Consider the following 21,763-nt stretch of genomic DNA (forward strand, 5'->3'; position numbering starts at 1 on the left):
AAAAAGAGATCCATTGTAGTGGCTGGTAAGAGACTCCTCTGTTGAGCTCCCACTAGCAGCCCCAGAGTCAGGGCTGGGCATGAGAAGCCCCTTACCTTTTATTTATTAAAAAAAAAAAAAAAAAAATTGATTTCAGAGAGAGGGAGAGAGAAATGGAAACATCGAAAAGAGAGAACATCAATTGGCCGCCTCCTGCATGTCCCTCATTGAGGATTTGGCCCAAAACCTGGGCCTGTGCCCTGCCCGGGAATCGAACCAGTGATCTCTTGGAGCATGGGTCGATGCTCAACCACTGAGCCACACTGGTCGGGCGAAGCCCCTTACCTTTTATGGGTTTTAATGTAGTTTACTGTACAGACTATCCCGCAGAAGGTAGAACAGCATTCAAGTCCTTTTGTGCAATCATCTTGCAATGTACAGAACTGAGTACAGTTTTCAGGGTCCACTCTGCAGGGTGGAGGTTCCAAAATGTACTCTGGAACGCAGAACAGGAAAGAAAAGGTCCTAAACAACAGCCTGGAGTAACATGCAGAGCTCCAGAAGTCCAGGGGACTGCCAGGAAACCAGCCACCCTGATGTCGCTCGTGTGGTCACAGGGAAGTGAAGTACGATTGTTTTCTTAGCAGCTGCTGCCTTCCATAGTTCTAAGCAGGGAAAACCAGGGCTTGGATATTTGATCAAAGACACAGTTTGTCAGAACCCTACATCCATTGGTTATTCACCTTCCTTGCAGATGAGATGCCAAGTTCTTATAGGTCTGGTTGGGTCCAGATCAAGGGGATGAGTGGTGTGCATGGTGAACAAGAAAGGGGTATGTAGGTCATAGGCACTGATCCATTACCTAGTCTCAAGCGAGCTGTAAAACCTCTCAGAACAACCTAACACGTGTTATGTGTGTATAGGGAAAATGAGCGGAAGGGAACATTTTGGGAAAGGATGAAGACCACACAGCACACTAAAAGTATTGGCATCAGAATGCTAGAACCCAAATCACAAATGAGTTCTGGGGGTGACTTCTTTCATGGGGAGAAAGGTGGGTAGTTCAAGTGAGGTCAGCTTTTGGGTCAAAGATCAACTTCTCCTTCTTCCCAGATCTCTGCTGAGCACCAGGATGCCCCACTTTCTACTGTAGGAGAAGAATATGCATCTTCATGCTGACATTTCATTCCCCTTACCTCCCGGTACACAGGTCAAAGCCAAGACCACCTCCACCAGGAGATCTTGCCCTAGGCCTTCAACTCACAATCTTCTCTCAGTTCCTAAATTCTAAGGCATTAAGGATAGGTTCCATTAACCCACTTATCTAAGCCAGGCCTTACATTTTGTACCTTGTGACTTGCCCTTTCTTTGGGACAAATGTCAAAGGTGGGGTGTTCTATAAGCCCCTGCTGATTTATTACTCCGCTGGTATTTACAATTAGAATGGGGTCTGTAGGATATAAAAGCTGATCTCCGAAGAATAAATGAATAAAGTTGGGCTATAAGTATAACAGTAAATGACAGCAGAGATGGGGTGAAAGAAACCCAGGCCCAAGCTGCTGATAATCTGGCAGAGACCAGCACCCAGACTCACCCTGGGTCTCCCAGGCATCCTATAGCTCACTAAGTCAGTGCAAGAAATTGGAACTTGTTTCCATTTGGGAGAGCTTGGGGTTCAATGGAATAGCATGCAGAAGGAGCCAGGGATCTCAGAAAGATTGACCTTCTCAAGTTTTGACTCCTCTTTTGGGTATCTAGTTTCAATATCACTCACAGCACTTACTAGTCTTTCAAAGTCTCTTTGTGCATCTACCCAAATTTTAGTCCTTGATTCTCCAATGAACTCCACTCTGGATACCTCCATTCTCTTGCAGCTTGCTTAGCTTCCCTCGGTCTTACAAACCTGCATGCCTTCTCTGAGACCCTTAAAACTTGTCCACCTCGACACATGAGATACCATGTACATCCCTCCTCTGAGCTCCCAGTCTGAAGATGTTCTCCCTACAGAAGTGTGCAGGCATGATGAATAATAGTGCATTTCCCTTTTGGTATTGGTCAAGGTCAACATTGCTGTGGCCAGTGCTCTTGTTAGGTTGAGCTGGGCAATGGTGGCTGCTGAGATGGACTATACCTTCCCACTGATGCTAATCATTGGTAATGGTGTGGGGACCTCTGAATTTTTAAAATATGCAATAAAATGCAAGACTTTCCTTTCTTCCTAAAACATCCTCCAAGCACAAGATTATGTAGGTTCCTCCTTGAGTTCTATCAACTTAATTTTTCTCTTTGTGTTAATGCTTGAAAAGTTGGCCCCAGTACCCATGAAGGAACAAGGGCAGCAAGAATAAGCTGGGTGATGAGGCTGATAACATTTGCAGTAGTTAATACTTACCGAGCATTTACCATGGTCCAGTAAGAGTGTTCTATGTCTGCATGCATTATCTCAGTTTCTCCTCCCAACTACCCCAATATCATTATATCCATTACAAAGATAAAATCCGAGGCCCAGACACTGTGCCCAAGATCACTCAGTAAGCAACAGAGCAGGGATTCAAACCTAGATCTTACTGACAATAAAATCTGGACTCTTGAACATAATACTGTGTTTTTTTCATGAGATGTGCCCATGAATCAGATCTTCCCATCATCTACAGATGCTTCTTCCCTCCCCTGGGCCCGGACCCAACACCTACTCAGAAATTGTTGCTTGAGACTCCCAGACACCAGCTGTTGTGCCAGATAAATCAACAGCAGGAGTTGGAGAAGCAGCACAGGCTTCATGCTGCTGGCGGGACGGGTGGTAAGTCCTGGCTCAGGACCGCTGGGTTTGACTGCACAGCTTAGGGGAGAAGAGAGGGAAGGAGGGAAAAGTGAAGGCATGCCCAGGACTGGCTTTTCAAGGTGTATTCCAAGCAGGAGGGCTTGGCAGAAATCCAAGCACCTCCCAACCACGCCCACTCCAGGGCTAGGTAGAGTTTTCAAATCTACACCCTTATCATCCCCTTAAGCTTGACCTTATTTTTTTTTTATTTTGATTTTTTATCCTCACCCTAGGACATTTTTTCATTTTTTGTTCAGATAGCGTGGGAGGGAGAGAGAGAGAGAGAAACATCTACGTGAAAGAGACACATCGAGTGGCCGCCACCCGCACGACCCAACCAGGGCCGGGGACAAACTGCAACCGAGGTATGTGCCCTTAGCAGGAACCGAACCCGGGTCTCTCTGGACCGCAGGCTGACGCTCTAACCGCTGAGCATAACTGGCCAGGGCAAGCTTGACCTTATTACATCTCTCATCCATCTAGGTCTTGTTAATGTTCTTTCACAAAATATGTTTTCCATGTCTTTATTTGTCCCTAGAGGCTTGAAATTTTAAATGAAATTGTAAATAGTATAGTAATTCCTCCGTTCTTTCTTTTTTTTTTTTGGTACGTGCCCCTAGTGGGTACCGAACCCAGGACTCTCTGGTCTGCAGGCCGACGCTCCAACTGCTGAGCCAAACTGGCCAGGGCTCCTCAGTTATTTCTTTCCGTTTGTTGCTAGTGTAGAAAAATGACTTTTGATACTTTTCAATTATGTTCAATAATATAATATTATCTTAGTTTCAGGTGTACACCCAGTAATTAGACATTTATATAACTTACGAAGTAATCCTGACAAATCTAGTACCTACTGGGCACCACATATAGTTATTACAATATTAGTGCCAATTTTCCCTGTGCTGTACTTAACATCCCCAACAATTCTGTACCAATTTGTACTTCTTAATCCCTTCACCTGTTTTACCCCTAACCTCCCTCCCAGCTGGCAACCATCAAAATGTTCTGTGTATCTATAAGTTTGTTTCTTTTCTCCTTGTTCGTTTATTTTGGTTTTGAGATTCCACATATAAGTGGAATCATATGGCATTTGTCTTTCTGTCTGACTTATTTCACTCAGCACAATACCCTCTAGGTCCATCCATGTTGCTGCAGGTGACAAAATGTCATCCTTTTTTATGGCTGAATCATATTTCATTGTATATATGCACCACTTCTTCATTATACCTTCATCTATTGATGGGCACTTAGAGAAATGACTTTTGTATATTGATCTGTAATTAGTTCCCTTGCTAAATTCTACCATTTTTTTTTTTATCCTCACCCGAGGACATTTTTCCATTTTTTGTTCAGATAGAGTGGGAGGGAGGGAGAGAGAGAGAGAAAAAAAAACATCGATGTGAAAGGGACTCATCGAGTGGTTGCCACCCACACGACCCAACCAGGGCCGGGGACAAATTGCAACTGAGGTACGTGCCCTTAGAGGGAACTGAACCCGGGTCTCTCTGGACCACAGGCTGACGTGCTAACCACTGAGCACCTGGCCAGGGCACTACCATTTTTTTTTTATCATAATTTTTTGGTGCATGCTTTTCAGTGTTCTGTGTAGTCAATCATCATTTGGCAATTATAAATTGTATTTTTCCTTTTTCAGACTTTATGTCATTTTTAATGCCTCATTGTGCAGGCCAGGACCCCCATACGTTATTGTATAGAAGTGGCAATAGTGTATTCCTGCTTGATAACAGATTTAAAATAAAAACTTTTTAAGTTTCCCTTTTTAGGATAGTGTCTGATTTAGGCTTCTCATGAACCTCTTTTATCAGGTTCAGAAAGTTCTCTTTCATTCCTGACACAACAAGAACATTTTTAATGATTTATGTGAAATTATATCTATAGTTTTTTCTGCATATGTTAAGATGGCATTTTTCTCCTTTAATCTGTTTACATATTGAATTACATTTCAGATTTTCTGACATTGAACCATTCTTGCGTTTCTACAGTAACCTAATGTGATCATTGTGTATTATCATTTTTGTTTGGTTCAGTTTGTTACTTTTAAGGAATTTTACATCTATGTTCACCAGAGAACTGAGCCTGTAACTTTCTTTTCTCTTATTGTCTTGACCGGTTTTGTAGCAAGTTTACACTGACCTCACAGAATGAGCTGAATAGCTGCCCCCTTCCCCTTTTCAATCAATTCTTTGGAAATTTTTGTGTAAGATAAAGATAGTTACTTGAATCCTTAATTTCCTTTTTTTCTTGTACAAATATGTTCATTTGCACCTTCCTGTTTTCATTGAATAATATATCCTGACTTCCCCTTTCTTATAGCTGCATTCTCTGCCTCCATGTGCACACACCTTAGTCATGCAGCTAACCTGCCATATATGGGCATCTATGTATTCCAAGATTTTGCTATTGCAAATATGCTGTAATGAACAATCATGTGTATATATACATTTTTAAAACCTTTTATCTTTATTGATTTTAGAGAGAGGAAGGGAGAGGGAGAGAGAGATAGAAACATCGATGACAGAGAACATCGATTGGCTGCCTCCAGCATGCCCCCTACTGAGGATTTGTCCCACAACCTGGGCATGTGCCCTGACTGGGAATGGAACCAATGACCTCTTGGTGCATGGGTTGACACTCAACCACTGAGCCACACCAGCCAGGTATATGTATATTTTTTTATATTGCTGGAGGTGTAACATTAGGTTCATTTCTAAAAGTGTAGTTGTTGGTTAAAAGAGTAAACTCATGCGTAGTTTTGTGAGATATTGCCAAATTTTCTACTCCGTAAAGTTTGTACCATTTTGGACTGCTACCAACCATGTGAGCAGGTGCTTCCCATAAAAAAATGTGTTGTCATGCTTTTGAATTTTTGCCAAAGTGATAAGTGAAAATGTTATCTTTGTAGTTGTTGAAATTCATTCATGTTTAGTATGTATCAGTACTTTATTCATTTATATATCTCAGTAATATTCTATTGTATGTATATACCACAATATGATTATCCATTCATCTGTTGATGGACATTTGGATTGTTTCCACCTTTTGATGATTGTGAATAATGTAGTATGAACATTCATATACAAGTAATTTTTTTAGTACTTCTTTGAATAGTTTTGAATATATACCTATGAGTGAAATTGAAATTGATAGGTCATATGTTTAACTTTTTTTTTTTATCCTCACCTGGGGACATTTTTGCATTTATCTTCAGATACAGCAAGAGGGGGGAAGAGAGAGAAACATCGATGTGAAAGAGACACATTGAATGGCTGCCACCCACACAACCCCAACCAGGGCCGGGAACAAACTGCAACCGAGGTACATGCCCTTAGTGGTAAACCCGGGACTCTCTGGTCCGTGGGCCGACGCTCTATAGCTGAGCCAAACTGCCCAGGGCATATGTTTAACTTTTTGAGGAAACTGCACACTGTTTCCACAGTGGTCGAATCATTTAACATTTTAATCACAGATGCATGAGGGTTCCATGTCTCCACATCCTTGCCAACACTTACTGTTTTTCTTTTATTGGATTATAGCCATCGTGTGGGTATGAAGTGGTTGGTATCTAACTGTGGTTTTGATTTGCATTTCCCTAATAACTAATAATGCTGATAGTATTTTCATGTACTAGCTGATCTTTTCCATATCTTCTTTAGAGAAATGTCTATTCAAGTTCTTTGCAATTTTGTAATTGCATTGTTTGTGTTTTTCTTTAATGCACAGAATCAACATTGCAGGGGTAGGATGCACAAATTCCTGGGGGTGGATGTGGGATGTGGCTTACTGAGAGTTCCTTGATTCTGGACTCATGTATTCTGTCTATTGGAGACATTGCAGCACACAATGGCCTTTGGTTCAAAGTGTACTTCCCAACCAAAAGGCAAGTGCTCCATCTTTGCAGGTGTCATCTCCAAACTGGCAATTTACATGCTTCTTTAGTAGGCCAATCTACAAAGTGTCAGATTGACAGCTTCTGGGTGATATAGTATGGGGTAGTTCTATAGGGTCTTATGATTATGGACCTGTTATTACGTCTCTTCTGATGTAAAATTTGTCAACTGGCTTGAAGAGATACTTTACAGAATCCTATGTCAGTACATCAGATGCTCTCTCAGGCATCACATACTGGTCTTCGCTGAGGCATTACAGACAGAAAAATCAAATCATGCTCCTAGAACATGTACTTATCCCAGTCAAGGTGACTCACCCTTTCCAAGGAGGAATGGGTATAGTGTACCAAACTTGCATCAAGTAGCTGATCCACTTCCTGAAAACTGGTGCTGTATTAGGGGCTCAGCCTGTCCTGTGCAGCTGCCAGGTTGTACATTTAACAAAGCAGTAGCTCCATCAGCTTTCGTGCCTATGAACTCATATTCATGCATAGCCTATGTCTTTGTCATCATGGCCACCCTACTCATGGGTCCATTGTAAAAGCATTGATATAACTAAAGGCAGAGAATTTGGTTTACATTAACTGGCCAAGACATCTGGTATATCCAGGCGTATCCCCTGTCTGAGTTCTAAGCTACCTACTATGTGCTCCCATTCTTTCCCTGTCTTCTTGTAGTGTCTCTCTTTTGATATATTGATTATTAATTAATTATATATATAATATAGAATATATTTTGTTATATTAATTATAATCAATATAGAAATAAATCTGGAAAATACATGTGTATAATGTACATTTCTTAGCTTTATTAAGATATAATTGAGCTCTGGCCAGTTTGGCTCAGCGGTTGGAGCTTCAGCCTGTGGACCAGAGAGTTCCAGGTTCAGTTCCCACTAGGCCCTAGTGGCTAAGGGCATGTACCCAAAAAAAAGATATAATTGATAAACTTTAATTATATTTTAATACAGCTGGAAAAATACATATGTGTTTTTTTATGTATATTATATTTATTAGGTTTTGCATCTTTATTAAGAAATAATTGACATATAACATTGTGTAAGCTTAAGGTGTACAACATGTTAATTTGATACATGTATACATCGCAAAATGGTTACTAACATAGTGTTATCTAACACCTCCATCACATCACATCATTATTAATTTTTGTGTTATGAGGACATTTAAAATCTATTCTCTTAGCAACCTCCTGCCCCTGGTAACCACCATTCTACTTTCCGTTTATATATATATCACATCTTCTTTTTTAAAATTGTTTTTTCCTTTATTGATTTTTAGAGAAAGAGGAAGGGAGAGAGAGAGACAGAGACATTAATGAGAGAGAACATCAACTGGCCACCTCCTGCATGCCCCCCACTGGGGGTCGGGCCCACAACCAGGACACATATTCTGACCGGAAATAGAACCGGCGACCTCTTGGTGCATGGGTCGACGCTCAACCATTGAGCCACACTGGCCAGACTATATCACATCTGCTTTATTCATTTATCCAATGATGGGCTTAGTTTGTTTCCATATCTTTTTACATATACAATGTCTTTTTCTTTAAATTTTTCTTTTTAAAAAAATATGTTTTTACTGATTTTTTTTGAGAGAGAGAGGAAGGGAGAGATAGAAACATCGATGTGAGAGAGAAACATCCATGAGCTGCCTCCTGCACACCCCCTACTGGGGATGGAGCCCAAAACTCAGGAAGCCACATTGGCTGGGCTCTAAATTTTTCTATAAATAATTTTCTAATTAGAATATAGAAAATATTATATCTTTCAGGAAAAAAAAATCTGTTTGCAAACGAGAGGGTTAGTTAGGTGACAGGAAGGGCAGTCTCTGCAGAAGCCAAGTCCCACAGAGAACAGGCCATGGGAAGGGGCAGGCACAGGGGAGGAAACAACTACTCCTTGCCCTGCCCTGCCCTGCCCTTGCCAGTGGAGGCAGGGAGGAGCCCGGGACAACCTTTCTTCCTTCCCTCCTCTCACCAGCTTTCCAGGAAGGTCTGTGCCAGACGTAGAGCTCACTGCTCAGGTCAGAGTCATGCCAACCCAGGCTCTGCTGCCCATCCTGCTTCTCTGTGTCCTGCTGCTGCAGGCCCAGGGAGGGCTTTTTAATCGGAACAAGAAGCCAAGTAGGTGATGGGCTGGGGGGACAGGGATGGGGAGGGGGAAGGAGGGACTAAGGAGGACTTGGGACTTGGAACCTTTCAGCACATCCAGCTCCAACCACATCACTATGAAGACTCTGGTTTCTTTCAAACCATTGCCCTCTAGCCCCTTTACCCGACCCTGGGACTAGTGACTGGGGTGGAGGGAACCTACATATTTTTATTCTCCATTCCAAAAATCCAGAGAGATATGGTACATACAAGAGTGAACGGTGCACAGGCTGAGAATCAGTTCTTTGGTTTCAGCACATACGTGACAAATAAACATCCAGAGATGCTTGTGGGAGTAGGGCTAGAATGAAACCACAATGAGGACGCAAATTCTGTCACATCTCAGACTCCACTGAGTGCTCAGAGTCAGAATGTAGATTCTGTGGGGCGACTTTACCAAGGCCATGACTAATATGACAGACAGAGTCCTGGCAGCGGGAGGATGGGAGGGTCCAGGAAGCCTAGGCATTGATCTCTATTGGTGGAGAAGGGGATTAATGGATTGAAGATACTACCAATCACCAGGATTGGGTGAGGGGCAGAAAGTGAGTTCCCTGAAAAGTCCAATAGTGACATGAATGGGGCCTGCGGTCTGGGGTCATGAGGAGACTTGATGCTTGAGAGGAGTGCTCTGTGTGTGGCCTGGTTCCACTGACCCTGCTCCTGTTCCTTTTAGGTTTTACAGCTTGTGACAAGCAACCCAGCATAAATATTTGCATCAACCACTGCTCATATTTCCAAAAGTGTCCAAAATCAGATACTGTGTGCTGCTCAACCTTCTGTGGGAACGTTTGCATGAGCCTCCTGTGAGTGGGAGCAGGTGCTGGGCTGTGTATACTGCTCCCCCAACCCTCTGTTTAAGACTGTGCCTACCACCAAAGCACAAGACCTCAAATCCTGGCCACAGGGTATCACCCTCCCTACTGTCTGGATGGCTTGTTCCTGTCAAATAAACCAGAACAAATGCCCAAGGACCTGCCTATTTTATTCCCAGGGCTGTGATCATTGAACACCCAGTGCAGACCCCCATGCGCCCCCGCCTCCCTGGGTCCAGGTCCCTGCTCCCTCTCTCCTTGCCATTCTTCTCTTCTCTCTCCCTTGGGCCCACACACCCCAGCCAGGTCCCCGAGGCTCTGCTCCCTTGTTGCTCCGCCCACTGAACCAGTATTCCCAGGGAGAGAAACTGCTCATGTGTGGCATCCCCCAGTTCTAAAGAGAACATCCTCACCCTGGAGTCACAAGGGCCACATTAACCATGAGCCAGGTGCAGGCTGAACCCTGGGGCATAGAGTTGGAGGCCCCCAAGGAAGCCTCTTGTCTAACTTGACCCACACCTGTCCCTTTCTTCCCATTCTCCCTGCAAAGTTCAGGTAACTCTCCCTTTATAATGAAGAAAATGAACCCCAGAGAAGTTAAGTGTCATGCCCAAGGCCAAAGAGAGAGAGGCCATTCATGATATGGCTAGAGGAGGGTGTTTCCTCTGAACTCCGTTTGCTGGCTTCTTCTCCACCGTGGAGAGACCATAGACATGGAATGAGTGCCTGTGCCAAGCCCCAACTTTCGTACTCCATCCTCCAGAGTATGGCCACTCTTACCATGGGGCCTGGAACAGGGTGCCAGGACCTGAGACTCCAGTGCCTTCCATTAACTGAGTGGTCCCTACCTTTCCCGAATCCTCCTACGTATGGCCTCATGCGCTCTCTAAATCCAGAGGGAAGCCACAGGGTGGGTGGACAGGTGGCTCCACTGTGTGTTGCTGAGGATTAACTGGCACAGGATGACTATGAATGAGTCTTGTGCATGGTCTCATGATGAGTCTGTGAGAATTAGTCACTGGGGTACAGTCTCCCTACTATTCTGTGCAATCACAACTCCTGTGAAGTGATCCTGGGTCTAGATGCAGGAACTGTCATGTGTGGCCAATTGGGACCTGGTGTCAATGCTGGAGACAGGTGTGCAGTGTGACATTCCAGTCCAGTGTTTCCTGCTGGGCATCAAGGCAGGAGACACCAGAGGAGGAAATCTGTCTCCATCAGGTCAGAGCCTCTGACCCACGTCAGAGGCATCACAGGGCTCCTGGTATTGAGGATCTTCTCCACCTGTGCGAAGAGCTGCCCTTGGACAAGGGGTCCTTGGGAAAGAGGTCATGACCAACCACCGGCACAGACATCAGTGATAGATGGGCAGTAAGGGATGCTCTTCAGGAGCTCTTATAATGCCGCTTCCTCCGATGACCTCATTCTCCAAGCACCTCATTCTACTCAGGCAGCTCTGGGAATACTCCAAGCCTCAGTTGGACTTAGCCAGAGCTATCCACAGTTAGCTTGGCCTCTGGAGTTCCCATTCCCATTATGCTCCTCTGGTAGCACTGAAGGGCACCTAGTGAGAGTGATCTTGGTGATGGGTCGTGGTTTAAACTGGGTTAACTCTTGCCACTTCAATGGGTGAATGTCTTGTTTATTTCTTTAACGGACCTCCCATAGCACTGCCTAAATGCTACACATTGGTTCGTAGTGCTTAACAAGTAATCACTCATGTAACACTCACAACAACCATATGAGGAAAGGGCTGTTATTATCCCCACTTTGCAAATGAGAAAATTCGGGCACAGAGTGGATAACCAACTTGTTCAAAGTAAGTGGGACCTAGGGTTTGAACACAGGTTAAGTGTGTGCTATAAATCTCCATGTCATGTGACCTTTTCTAAGCTCTCTAGCTAGAGCCTTCTCTTTTCAACAGCACAAAAGCTTCGAGACATTGATGATGTGGTGTTAGGCTGATGCTAGCAGTGGAGAAATTAATATAGAGATGGATGGGGCTTTACAAAAGTCATCACATAAATGCTAGAGAAAAGTAGATACACAGATCTTTCTCCACTTTCAAAATCACCCAGACTTGCAGGAAATGTGTGTGTTAGGAGACAGGAAGCTCCTGCAATTTCACAGTGCTGGGCTTCTATCTATATTATCTGCAGCAAAAAGAAAAAACAAAGTACTCCTTGAACAGGAATTCAGTGACAGTTTGTACGCATCCGACTTATGGCCTGGGGCAGAACTCACCGATCTGCCGGAACCAGAACCATGATCACATTCGGAGTCTGAAATCTGTTCTGCTCATTGTCTGCCCCCTGTGTAGGGGCTCTGTGGTTCCCAGAAGACAGGAAGAAGAACCTGCTGTGAAACAATCACCAGCACTTCCAACTGGAACATCTTCAGAGGTAGGTAGATGTCAGAGTCCTGGGGCTGTAAGTGTGAGCCTGAGAACACTTTTGTTTGTGACTTGGGTGAGTTCCCTGTTCAAATCAGGTGCCCAGATTACTCCAACGCTGTTCTTCTATAGGAGAAATTATTGTCCTTGGTGTTCAGATGGAAAAACTGAGACAGAAAGATGACATGGATGGACACCATGTCCCTTCACATGTAATACCCTGAGAAGGACACTATATGTTTCTTACATAGTATTTCAACTGAGAATACATAGCCTGAGGCTTATGAAACAGGAAGTTTCAGAAGAATCCCAGATAAGAAACATTGAATTGCTCCAGCCAGTTTGACTCAGCGGTTGGAGTGTTGGCCTGCAGACCAATGAGTCGCAGGTTCAATTCTGGTCAAGGGCACGTACCTCGGTTGCAGTTGGGGTCACGCGGGAGGCAACCAATCAATGTGTCCCTCTCACGTCAATGTTTCTCCTTCTCTCTCCCTCCCACTCTATCTTAACAAAAGTGGAAAAATATCCTTGGGTGAGGATTAAAAAGAAAAAAAAAAAAAGGTTGAATTAAAAGAAAAAAATTGCTGTTTTTTTATTTGGAGCATTCAAAAATTTCAGTGTCATAACAGACAAAAGACATTATTGGGTGAATTTATAAAATGAAATACTTATGGTAGATTAAAATATAAAAGTATATTTTATTAATATGAAATTGACAGTTGAACTATGGTCATATAAGAGAATGTCCTATTTTTTAATACTCACAGAAGCATTATTCCTAAATTAGAGCCATGATATATGACACTCTCAAATGGTTTAAAATATATATATATGAGAGATAAGGTATTTAGAGGTAAATTCTTAAAATAGGTGTATCTGAGCAAATGGTATTCAGATGCTTTTAGTACTATTCTTACTCTTGTAACTTTGAAAACATTTCCAAGTAATATTTTTTAAAAAGACAAAGGAATCCCATCTAAAGCTTCATGTGCCTCAAATGTTGTTTTTTTCACATATGCCAAGAGTTTTGCACCTTTTAAAATGTCTCTACAGCCCTGGCCGGTTTGGCTCAGCGGTTAGAGCGTCGGCCTGCGGTCCTGAGAGACCCGGGTTCAGTTCCCGCTAAGGGCACGTACCTCGGTTGCAGTTTGTCCCCGGCCCTGGTCGGTCGTGCGGGTGGCAGCCACTCGATGTGTTCCTTTCACGTCGATGTTTCTCTCTCTCTCTCTGTTCCTCTCTCTCCCTCCCACTCTACCTGAACAAAAAATGGGAAAATGTCCTCGGGTGAAGATAAAAAAAAAAAAAAAAAAAATGTCTCTACATATGCTTGCTTTTGCGCATTGGGGGATTCGACCAATGCATGTTGGTTATCTTCTGCTTGGTTGAAAACACCAAAGCAAAAATAAAGACTTTGGGAGAAAATTGCTGACTTGCAGGGAAAGAGACAATTACTCCATTGTGACTGTATTATTCATAGTATCCAGACTTCTTTGTCTTTGCTACTTTTCTTCCTTTCTGTTTGGCTTAGTCGAGGGAAGCACCAGGTCGGGAGTGAGAGGACTGGGGAAAGGAAGTTTCTGGAACAGTACTTAACCTCCTCCTTCAGAACCCCTCTCTCACCAACAGGGAGCTGCCTAAAATAACAGCCACCAATTATTTTGCATGTCATTCCAGGTCCTAGACCCTCTCTTATTTTTTCCCCTTCACATTGATCTCCCTCTATTATTGTGTATTTCTTTTATTATTTTGTTTGTTGGGTGTCCCCTTTCTCAGAATATAAACTTTATAAAGGCGGAGATTTTGCTGGTTTTGTTTATTACCACATTCTCAGCATTTAGAATAGTGCTTGGCTTATAGTAATCACTTCATGGAGGCATTTGTGAGACAAACAAATTTAGGACAGATGAACAAAGGATAGAGTATCACCCACTTATCAGAATTAATTTCAAATAGGTTAAACAGTTAAAAAAGTAAGACCACAGTGAAGTCAATGACATGAAATAACTTTCCTCTGGAGAAGAAAAGAGAGTCTGAGCTTAATATTAATAATAATAATAATAATACCTAACATTTATTTTGCATATTCTGTGCCAAGTCAAATGCTCAGTGCTTCATATAGTCAACAATTGCAATGTGGATACTAATATCACCCCCATATTACAGATGGGGAAAACTGAGGTTCTGAGCAGTTAGGTATTTGGCCAATCATATAAGAATTAAACTAAAGGTGTCAGGTTTGGGTTTCAAGCCCAGGTCTCTCCAACTCCAGTACCCATGTTTCGTTCTCTGTCCTATACTATCCTGACAGTCTTCAGTGTGGTAACAGTGGGAGAGAAATTTCCCTCTTGTGGTGACACAAGATATGTATCCTGTTTGTAGAATAAACCAATGTTTTAAAAAATATGTTTTTATTGATTTTTTTTTTTTTAGAGAGAGGAAGGGGGAGAGAGAGAAACATGAATGTGAGAGAGATACATCAGTCAGCTGCTTCCTGCACGCCCCCGACTGGGGGTTGAGCCCGCAATCCCGGCATGTGCCCTGACCAGAAATCAAACTGGGACCTCTCAGTCCATGGGACGACGCTCAATCCACTAAGCCACACCAGTTGGTCAAATAAACCAATTGTAACAGAGAAAAAACTGGCAACAACTATCTAGGGTTTGAGATAGGCAAACTTAGGCTCTGAGGCTAAATCTGCATTTAACCAAATTTTAGTTGCAAGAAAGTTCCCAATGATGTTATTTTTTCTCTAGGGAGGAGAAATTACAAAATTTTAGGTGTCTTATGATTAATGGGAAAATATGAATGATATGTGTAATGAATCTGTTGGGAAAATATTCATGGGAGACTTGCTCTTTGTCTCAAATTTATTCGGGAGAGGTACTTCTTTCCCCACTTCTGTAGGAGAGCTTGGGTGTAGAACCTGACTTTTTTAGACACTGCCTAAATTTAGAACATATAAGAAAGTCTAAGCCCATGCAACCGTCAAACCACTAAGCTTGAATGAAAATTGTGGCTTCCCCCCACCCAGAAACCTGCAGTTGGGAAAGAGAGTGGTCAGTTTCCTCTCTCTCCTCTCTGCCTGCAGTTGGCTAGGTGCCATTTTGGAGGTGGAGGAAGGAGAAGAGGTAAGGCATTCTAGACAGTTCTTTTTGGCAGGTACCCGTGTGTTTGTGCTTTCAGGATGTAGTGTTGCTTAAAATGGACTCTGTGGTGGGTAGTTTTCTGGGTTCTTTGAGTTTCTCCACACCCCAACTGATGGAAGTTTCTCAGCTGTGGTTCTCTTGATATGGCTGAATCCAGCTCATTTCTGGCTGGTTTAGGGATGTGGCCACCCACTTTCAACTACCTCTGCTGAGGCCAATGGCCCTCCCAGGCACCTGCCTGGGATAACACTGGCTCTTTCTTGCATTTTCCCTGTCAAATTAGTACAAGCTATAGCCTCTTTCATGTGGTCATAGGTCCCTTGGGCCAGCCTTTTAGGATTTTGTGTTCTCAGGTGTGACTGGGTCTCCACCTGTCTACTGGGTCTCCACAAACCCTTGGAGCACAGACAAAGTTCAGTGGGAGGTATCATTAAGGCCTTTCTAGTGACTCGGAATTAAGAGAGTGCAACATTCTTGAAAGAAAATCTGCTCGAAGATCTCCTCCAAAAAATATGTCAAATTCCTGACCATTTTCCACCTTTAAAATGAGTAAAGGTTTTAAGAGTCCCTTGACCTCTTTTTTGGCCACTTTCTCTCCCTCTTTCTAAAAGTCCTACAATTTGATCTGTCTCACAGGTCTTGGCCAAAACTTTCATTTTAATGTCATGTTAAAAATTTCTAAATAAAAGTCAGGATGTATAATAGCAAGCCTGATACGATTTCCGTTTTACAAAAACAATTCATGTTCATATATATGTGCATATAAAAGACAGAATAACATATGCCAAGAGAGTGGGGTTACTGGAAATATCTCATTGTCTACTTTGTATTTTTTTAGCGTTTTGAGAATTTTGTATGCTGAATTTGAATGGTCTTTCACTTAGGGGAAGGCAACACATTTGTAAATATATGCATTTTTTTCTGCACAAGGAAGACACAGAGTGTGTGATGACCTAGCAGTGTTCCGCTGATGTGTGTGCCTGTTGTTGGGTGGGTAGGGGCAAGGAGTAATAATTAGATGACAGAGTGTAAAGAAACTCTATGAGCACTTCCTCTTGCTTGACAACTCTATTGCTATCTCTTGATCTCCAGCAGTAACTGGGAAGGAAAAAACTCCTGACCATAGATATTCAGACAAATATGGTCAGCATCATGAAGCTCTGGACACCTCTACTCGTGACAGTCCTGTGTATGGTGCTACTGTCTGTGCTGGGAGATCTTAAGGAAAAACCAGTCATAGGTGATGAGGCTGGGTTGGAGACAAAGGGTGGGGGTTTGTTGTGCTTGTTTCTGGATAAGTAAAGGGGTGTTATTGTGTCTGGCACATGTGATTCAGGTCCTACCTTCTCTGGGTCACGCATTGGAGAATCACAATATTTTTATGCACAGAGATTTAAGAAATTCCCAAGTGGAGGTCCCTTAATGTTTTCTCTTTCAATTTTGAAAGTGGTAATGAATATCTGTCCACTTTTACACACATTCCATAGGTAATAAGGATATACTATTTCCCCATGTCAGGCTATCTTTGAGAGGGGAGCATCAATACAGAGCTGCTATAGCTTCCCATACTTTTAGAAGCTCGGTGTCCTAGTTGTGTGTACTTTGATGAGTACCAAGTAGGCATTTCTTAGATATATACCCTTTGCTTTAATGGTAGGATATGTGAAAAGATAGAAAAGAAACATGAGACGAGTCCTTAGTGGGGCTAAGATGAGGGCCATATGATGAAAAAGAGAAGTGAGTGGAGGGGGCCAAAGAATTGAGTGAGAGAGAAGAATCTGAAGAGAGGCTGCGTTATTAAAGGCAGGGTCAGCAAGGAGGGGACGAAAAAGGGAGAGAATCTGCTCCTTCCTCTCTCTGGTCTGTCTTCCTGCACTGTGAAATAGGCATGGTAATGAGGCTAGAGGATATCTCAGGCCCTGAGATCTCCGTTATAGAAGTGTAGATTTTAAAGGAGAGCACATGAAGGCTGGAAGTACATTGAGTCCTATCTCTAGGATGCTCAAAGAGGGTCCAAAGATCTGCAACACAGGTAGGACCTGTGGGAACAGGGAAGGGAAAAATATCATGAAGATGCAATGAGGAGGCTCAGGAAGAGGATTTTCTTTTAGGCAGATAGACAGTTCTCTTGCTGAGAACTTGGGCTTGGATTCTTGGAAGGATTGTTAAGCTATGAAGGGCTTCTCTTCCCATACTTGCTACCCTCTTACAGTTTCATCTCAACTTCAGGGGATAACACATTAATTGAAGAGTGCTGGGGATATCCAAACATCCATGACTGTACCAAGAAGTGTTCTAAAACCTTCAAGTGTTCAAAAAAAAATTACATATGCTGTTGGACTTACTGTGGAAACATCTGTTGGCAAACTAGAGTGAGTTGGGAGATATGTGCTTGGCTATTTGTCTTCACTGATTCTCACCCTCTTCTGAGATGCTGTTATTCCCAGAGGACTGATGTACCCCAAATTTTAGGTACCAAAAGAGCAGAAGACGATGTCCCTTAAAACTGGAAAGCAATTCACTGGCTAATAAACCAAGACATCAAGCTGGGGTACATTCTTTTTTTATTATATAATCAATGCCCGTGCTCTCCTCATTATATTACTCAACAGTTTGCTCTTTTCTTAATTTTCATCCAAATTTCTAACCATCGCTTCCATAGTCAGACATTTCCATGAGCCCCTTTGGCTCAGCCAGGCCCCAAATTCTACCTTTCTCTATTCAATCACCCAATACCACACTTCCTACCCATTCAGAAGTGGACAATTCCTATTGTTACATAAAGTATACCTATCACAGGGTCTGGCGGAATGGGTAATAATTAAGCTTGGGAATGAACATTTGTTTCTCAGAGTTCTCTAACCTCTTAACTTACCACCTTTCTCTCTTGCAGAAAACCTATAAAAGGTCGCTAAAACCGTAACCTCTTACCCAGGACACCAGTCGGTTCTCACTGAGGGCTGGGCAGTAGCAAATCCTTGACAAATAAACTAATTTACCAACAATGGCCTTTGGCTTTTCTCTACTCCATTCCACTACCCTTGATTGCTTTATTATAACTTCCCAAATGGTTCTTACCCTATAGTGTACATAAGCTTCCAACACTTCCTTTCCTATCTGATTACCTTAGAACTGATAGGCTAATCTTGTGGGCTTCATAGAATAGTTTATTTTTCACATGCCATTTTAATGTGGGCGATTGGGAAGCAGCCCTTTCATTCAGTTTTTCAGAGAGTAGGTCTCTGGTAAATTGGTTTCTTATAGGGTAAACAATTCTAAAATGACTTCATATATATATATATATATATGATTGAATAAATAAGTAAATAACTGGTAGATCGTCAGAGTCAGGTTTCTAATTGTCAGAAAAAAGAAGTTATAGATAAGCCAAGGGAGACTGTTAGAATGAACTCTGGAGGTACTCAGAGACATCAATATGAATTTGAGTTTAGCTTAATCTACATACAGATAGACACATAAAGAAATACTTATAGGCATGTGTATACTTGGACCAGTTACACATACCTATATTTCCTAGCTGTGTCTGCTGAAAGTGCCTAGAAACAGTGATACCACAGTAGAAATAAGCACACAAGAGGTTTGATCTTGGTTTCTAAAAACCATTTTCCAATTATGAACCAAAACTTCTTAGAGAAATGGCTGATTCTAGATCTGGGCTTCGAAAATACAAAGTGAGACATCTTTTAGGGTCAGAAAGTAAGGAAATGCTGAGAACAATTTGAGCATAAAACTCTTACTATTGTCTGTTAAAATAAAATGTTGCAAAGCTAATGGAAAAATAGACTTCAATGTAAAAATGCTATTAAAGAAAACAAAAAATGAAGATTGAAATATCTCTATTTAAAAAATTCTCCCAAATTTCAATACAACATTGTAACTTTAATTAAAATATCTGTAAACAAATATTTTGACATATGAAAACTGCCTTCTATCAGGCATTTAAAAACTTAGCACCTAAGTAGACCAAAAAATCAGGAAGATAAAAAATAAGGGGTTGACAGAACATAAACAATTGAAGAAAAGAATAAAAGTCATCCTAGAAATAAAGATTGTTACAAGATACTCAAGACAACAAATGCAACGAAACTATAACAAGTATTAAGCAAAAGAATGAAAAAAGCCAGGGGACCAAAAATAAAGTGGAAAAAATAAAAACAACAAGAGAGAGAAAGATTAATAAAGAAGATGGGCAAAGAAAATATAAATTTATAATAATCGGAGTTTTTAAAAAAGAAAAGTAACTAATGTTAAACACTACAATCCAAGAAACCTTTGTGTAAATAAAAAAAAAACACAAAAAACACCTGAATCAACATAAAAGAGGACCATCATATGCCCAGAAACAATGACCCAGAATAGTCTTGGAAATCAGATATTTGGTGTCTTCTAACTTAGATTCTTACTTCTACCTTCTCACATCCCCTCATTAATGATCTTTAGGAAGTGAACTCTTCCCAACACTAAATACTACATTACCTGATGGGTATAATCTTAGAGAATGTAATTTTAATGGTAGAATTTTAAACTTAGTAATAACTTCCTTTGGCTAGAACCTTCCTTAAATCCTGAATCTCATGCCCATTCTAATTTTATTTGATTCAAAGCGCATTTCTTGGTTGGTAGATGTGGCACTCAGAACCTAAGCCCAACCCTTGCATTCTAGATAACTTCCTGTGGCTTCTTAATCAGGTATCCTGACTTTGTTATGACAGACAACTACCAGATATGGGGTGGAACACACTTTGCTGGTGGAGACATTGGTATGGACCTACCTGAGAGCACTGGGGGCAGCCAAAGGATGGAAATGAGGCAGGAGTTGACCAACATCATGATGTATGAGATGGAAATACTTTTAGAGCACTCCCATCTGTATTGACATAAGGGAAGAGCAGGTCTGGAGCATGAGACGGTAACAAATAATGCAAAACCCAAGGCAACCATGAGACTAAGAGTCCTGCAGGCTGAGATTTAACATTATAAATATTCAGATGATGAAAGAATTTGCATTTGCTTCTTCTTTTGCCTCCATGAGATTCAAGGTCTTCCAGGGGTACCCACTCTTCTACTCTACCTTGTACTGAGGCACATAGTTGTTCTAACAAGACAGAGCATGGATGTCCAGGAGAGAACTCCTCTCAGCCATAGTATTCTAGGTGTAGTCTCTGAGTACCATGGAGCATGGTGGAGTGTCTAGAGAACTCTCTGGAACACATCTCAGGGCACCAGTTATCACAAGGAAGAACAACTGTTTCCAGTGTTATTCATGGTCCATAGTGCTCATGCCAGGGGCACAGAATAGGTGAGCCTGGCACCTACAGTGCACCCACATGGTAGTGACCACTAAACTTGGATGTGGGAGGCCATTTAATATGTGGGTTCTGGCAGGTAACCTTGCCTCTCTTAATAGTCTCTTCTAGGGTGTTTGACATGGCCAAGCACTGGAAAGATGCTTGGAGAGTGAGGTCATCAGAGAAAGAAACAAATAAAAACTTCTGTAGTGCATCCCTTATCACTGACCTTCCTCTAATGATGTCTGTGCTGGTAGTTGGTCATGACCTCTTTCCCAAGAACCCCTTGTCCAAGGGCAGCTCTTAGCACAGATGGAGGAGATCCATAATACGAGGAGCCCTGTGATGCTTCTGAGGTGGGTCAGAGACTCTGGCCTGATGGAGACAGATTTCCTCCTTTGGTGTCTCCTGCCTTGATACCCAGCAGGAAGTACTGGACTGGAATGTCACACCACTCACCTGTCTCCAGCATGGCCTGCCTGGCTGAGTTCTCCACACTTGATGTCAGGTCCTGATTGGCCACACCTGACTCAGTCCCTGCATCTAGCCTCAGGACCACTTCAGGGGTTGTGATTGCTATATCCCAGTGACTAAATCTCACGGACTCACCATAAAACCATGCACAAGACTCATAGCCATCCTGTGCCAGTAAATCCTTAGCAACATCACAATGAAACCACCTGTCCCTCCAACCCGTGGCTACCCTCTGGATTGAGAGAAAGAGAGAGGGAGAGAGAGGGAGAGAGAGAGAGAGAGAGAGAGAGAGAGAGAGAGAGAGAGAGAGAGAGAATGAGGCCATAAGTAGGAGGATTCGGGAAAGGTAGGGACCACTCAGTTAATGGAAGGCACTGGAGTCTCAGGTCCTGGCACCCTGTTCCAGGCCCCATGGTAAGAGTGGCCATACTCTGGAGGATGGAGTAGGAAAGTTGGGGCTTGGCACAGGTACTCATTTCCATGTCTATGGTCTCTCTACAGTGAAGAAGAAGCCAGCAAACAGGGAGTTCAGAGGAAACACCCTCCTCTAGCCATATCATGAATGGCCTCTCTCTCTTTGGCCTTGGGCATGACACTTAACTTCTCTGGGGTTCATTTTCTTCATTATAAAGGGAGAGCTACCTGAACTTTGCAGGGAGAATGGAAAGAAAGGGACAGGTGTGGGTCAAGTTAGGCAAGAGGCTTCCTTGGGGGCCTCCAACTCTATGCCCCAGGGTTCAGCCTGCACCTGGC

General features: G+C 42.5%; 3 protein-coding genes across 3 annotated transcripts; 2 read left to right on the plus strand and 1 right to left on the minus strand.

Moving 5' to 3' along the window:
- Nucleotides 1–320: 320 nt before the first annotated feature.
- WFDC13 (WAP four-disulfide core domain 13) lies at nucleotides 321–2,760 on the minus strand. Its single transcript, XM_036244673.1, has 2 exons — nucleotides 2,673–2,760; nucleotides 321–475 (listed from the first exon to the last, which is right to left on the minus strand). The coding sequence occupies exons 1-2, from the start codon at nucleotides 2,758–2,760 to the stop codon at nucleotides 321–323; spliced, it is 243 nt and encodes an 80-aa protein (XP_036100566.1).
- A 5,996-nt stretch (nucleotides 2,761–8,756) lies between these two features.
- Nucleotides 8,757–9,684, plus strand: WFDC10B (WAP four-disulfide core domain 10B). The gene is made up of 2 exons (XM_036244674.1): nucleotides 8,757–8,847; nucleotides 9,551–9,684. Exons 1-2 carry the CDS (start codon nucleotides 8,757–8,759, stop codon nucleotides 9,682–9,684), a joined length of 225 nt encoding a protein of 74 aa, XP_036100567.1.
- A 6,683-nt stretch (nucleotides 9,685–16,367) lies between these two features.
- On the plus strand, nucleotides 16,368–18,150 carry WFDC11 (WAP four-disulfide core domain 11). The gene is made up of 4 exons (XM_036244675.1): nucleotides 16,368–16,460; nucleotides 17,343–17,349; nucleotides 17,457–17,599; nucleotides 18,121–18,150. Exons 1-4 carry the CDS (start codon nucleotides 16,368–16,370, stop codon nucleotides 18,148–18,150), a joined length of 273 nt encoding a protein of 90 aa, XP_036100568.1.
- Nucleotides 18,151–21,763: the final 3,613 nt, after the last annotated feature.

Source organism: Molossus molossus, unplaced genomic scaffold (assembly GCF_014108415.1).
Source record: "Molossus molossus isolate mMolMol1 unplaced genomic scaffold, mMolMol1.p scaffold_m16_p_6, whole genome shotgun sequence".
In the NCBI taxonomy this organism is placed as follows: Eukaryota; Metazoa; Chordata; class Mammalia; order Chiroptera; family Molossidae; genus Molossus; species Molossus molossus.

What these genes read in the sequence shown, in the direction of transcription:
- WFDC10B (XM_036244674.1), top strand. Translation starts at nt 8,757, where the DNA reads ATGCCAACCCAGGCTCTGCTGCCCATCCTGCTTCTCTGTGTCCTGCTG. An exon ending in TAATCGGAACAAGAAGCCAA is followed by an intron (nt 8,848 to 9,550) that starts GTAGGTGATGGG and finishes TGTTCCTTTTAG; the next exon opens with GTTTTACAGCTTGTGACAAG.
- WFDC11 (XM_036244675.1), top strand. Translation starts at nt 16,368, where the DNA reads ATGGTCAGCATCATGAAGCTCTGGACACCTCTACTCGTGACAGTCCTG. An exon ending in ACATCTGTTGGCAAACTAGA is followed by an intron (nt 17,600 to 18,120) that starts GTGAGTTGGGAG and finishes TCTCTCTTGCAG; the next exon opens with AAAACCTATAAAAGGTCGCT.
- WFDC13 (XM_036244673.1), bottom strand. Translation starts at nt 2,760, where the DNA reads ATGAAGCCTGTGCTGCTTCTCCAACTCCTGCTGTTGATTTATCTGGCA. An exon ending in TCTCAAGCAACAATTTCTGA is followed by an intron (nt 476 to 2,672) that starts GTAGGTGTTGGG and finishes TCTGCGTTCCAG; the next exon opens with AGTACATTTTGGAACCTCCA.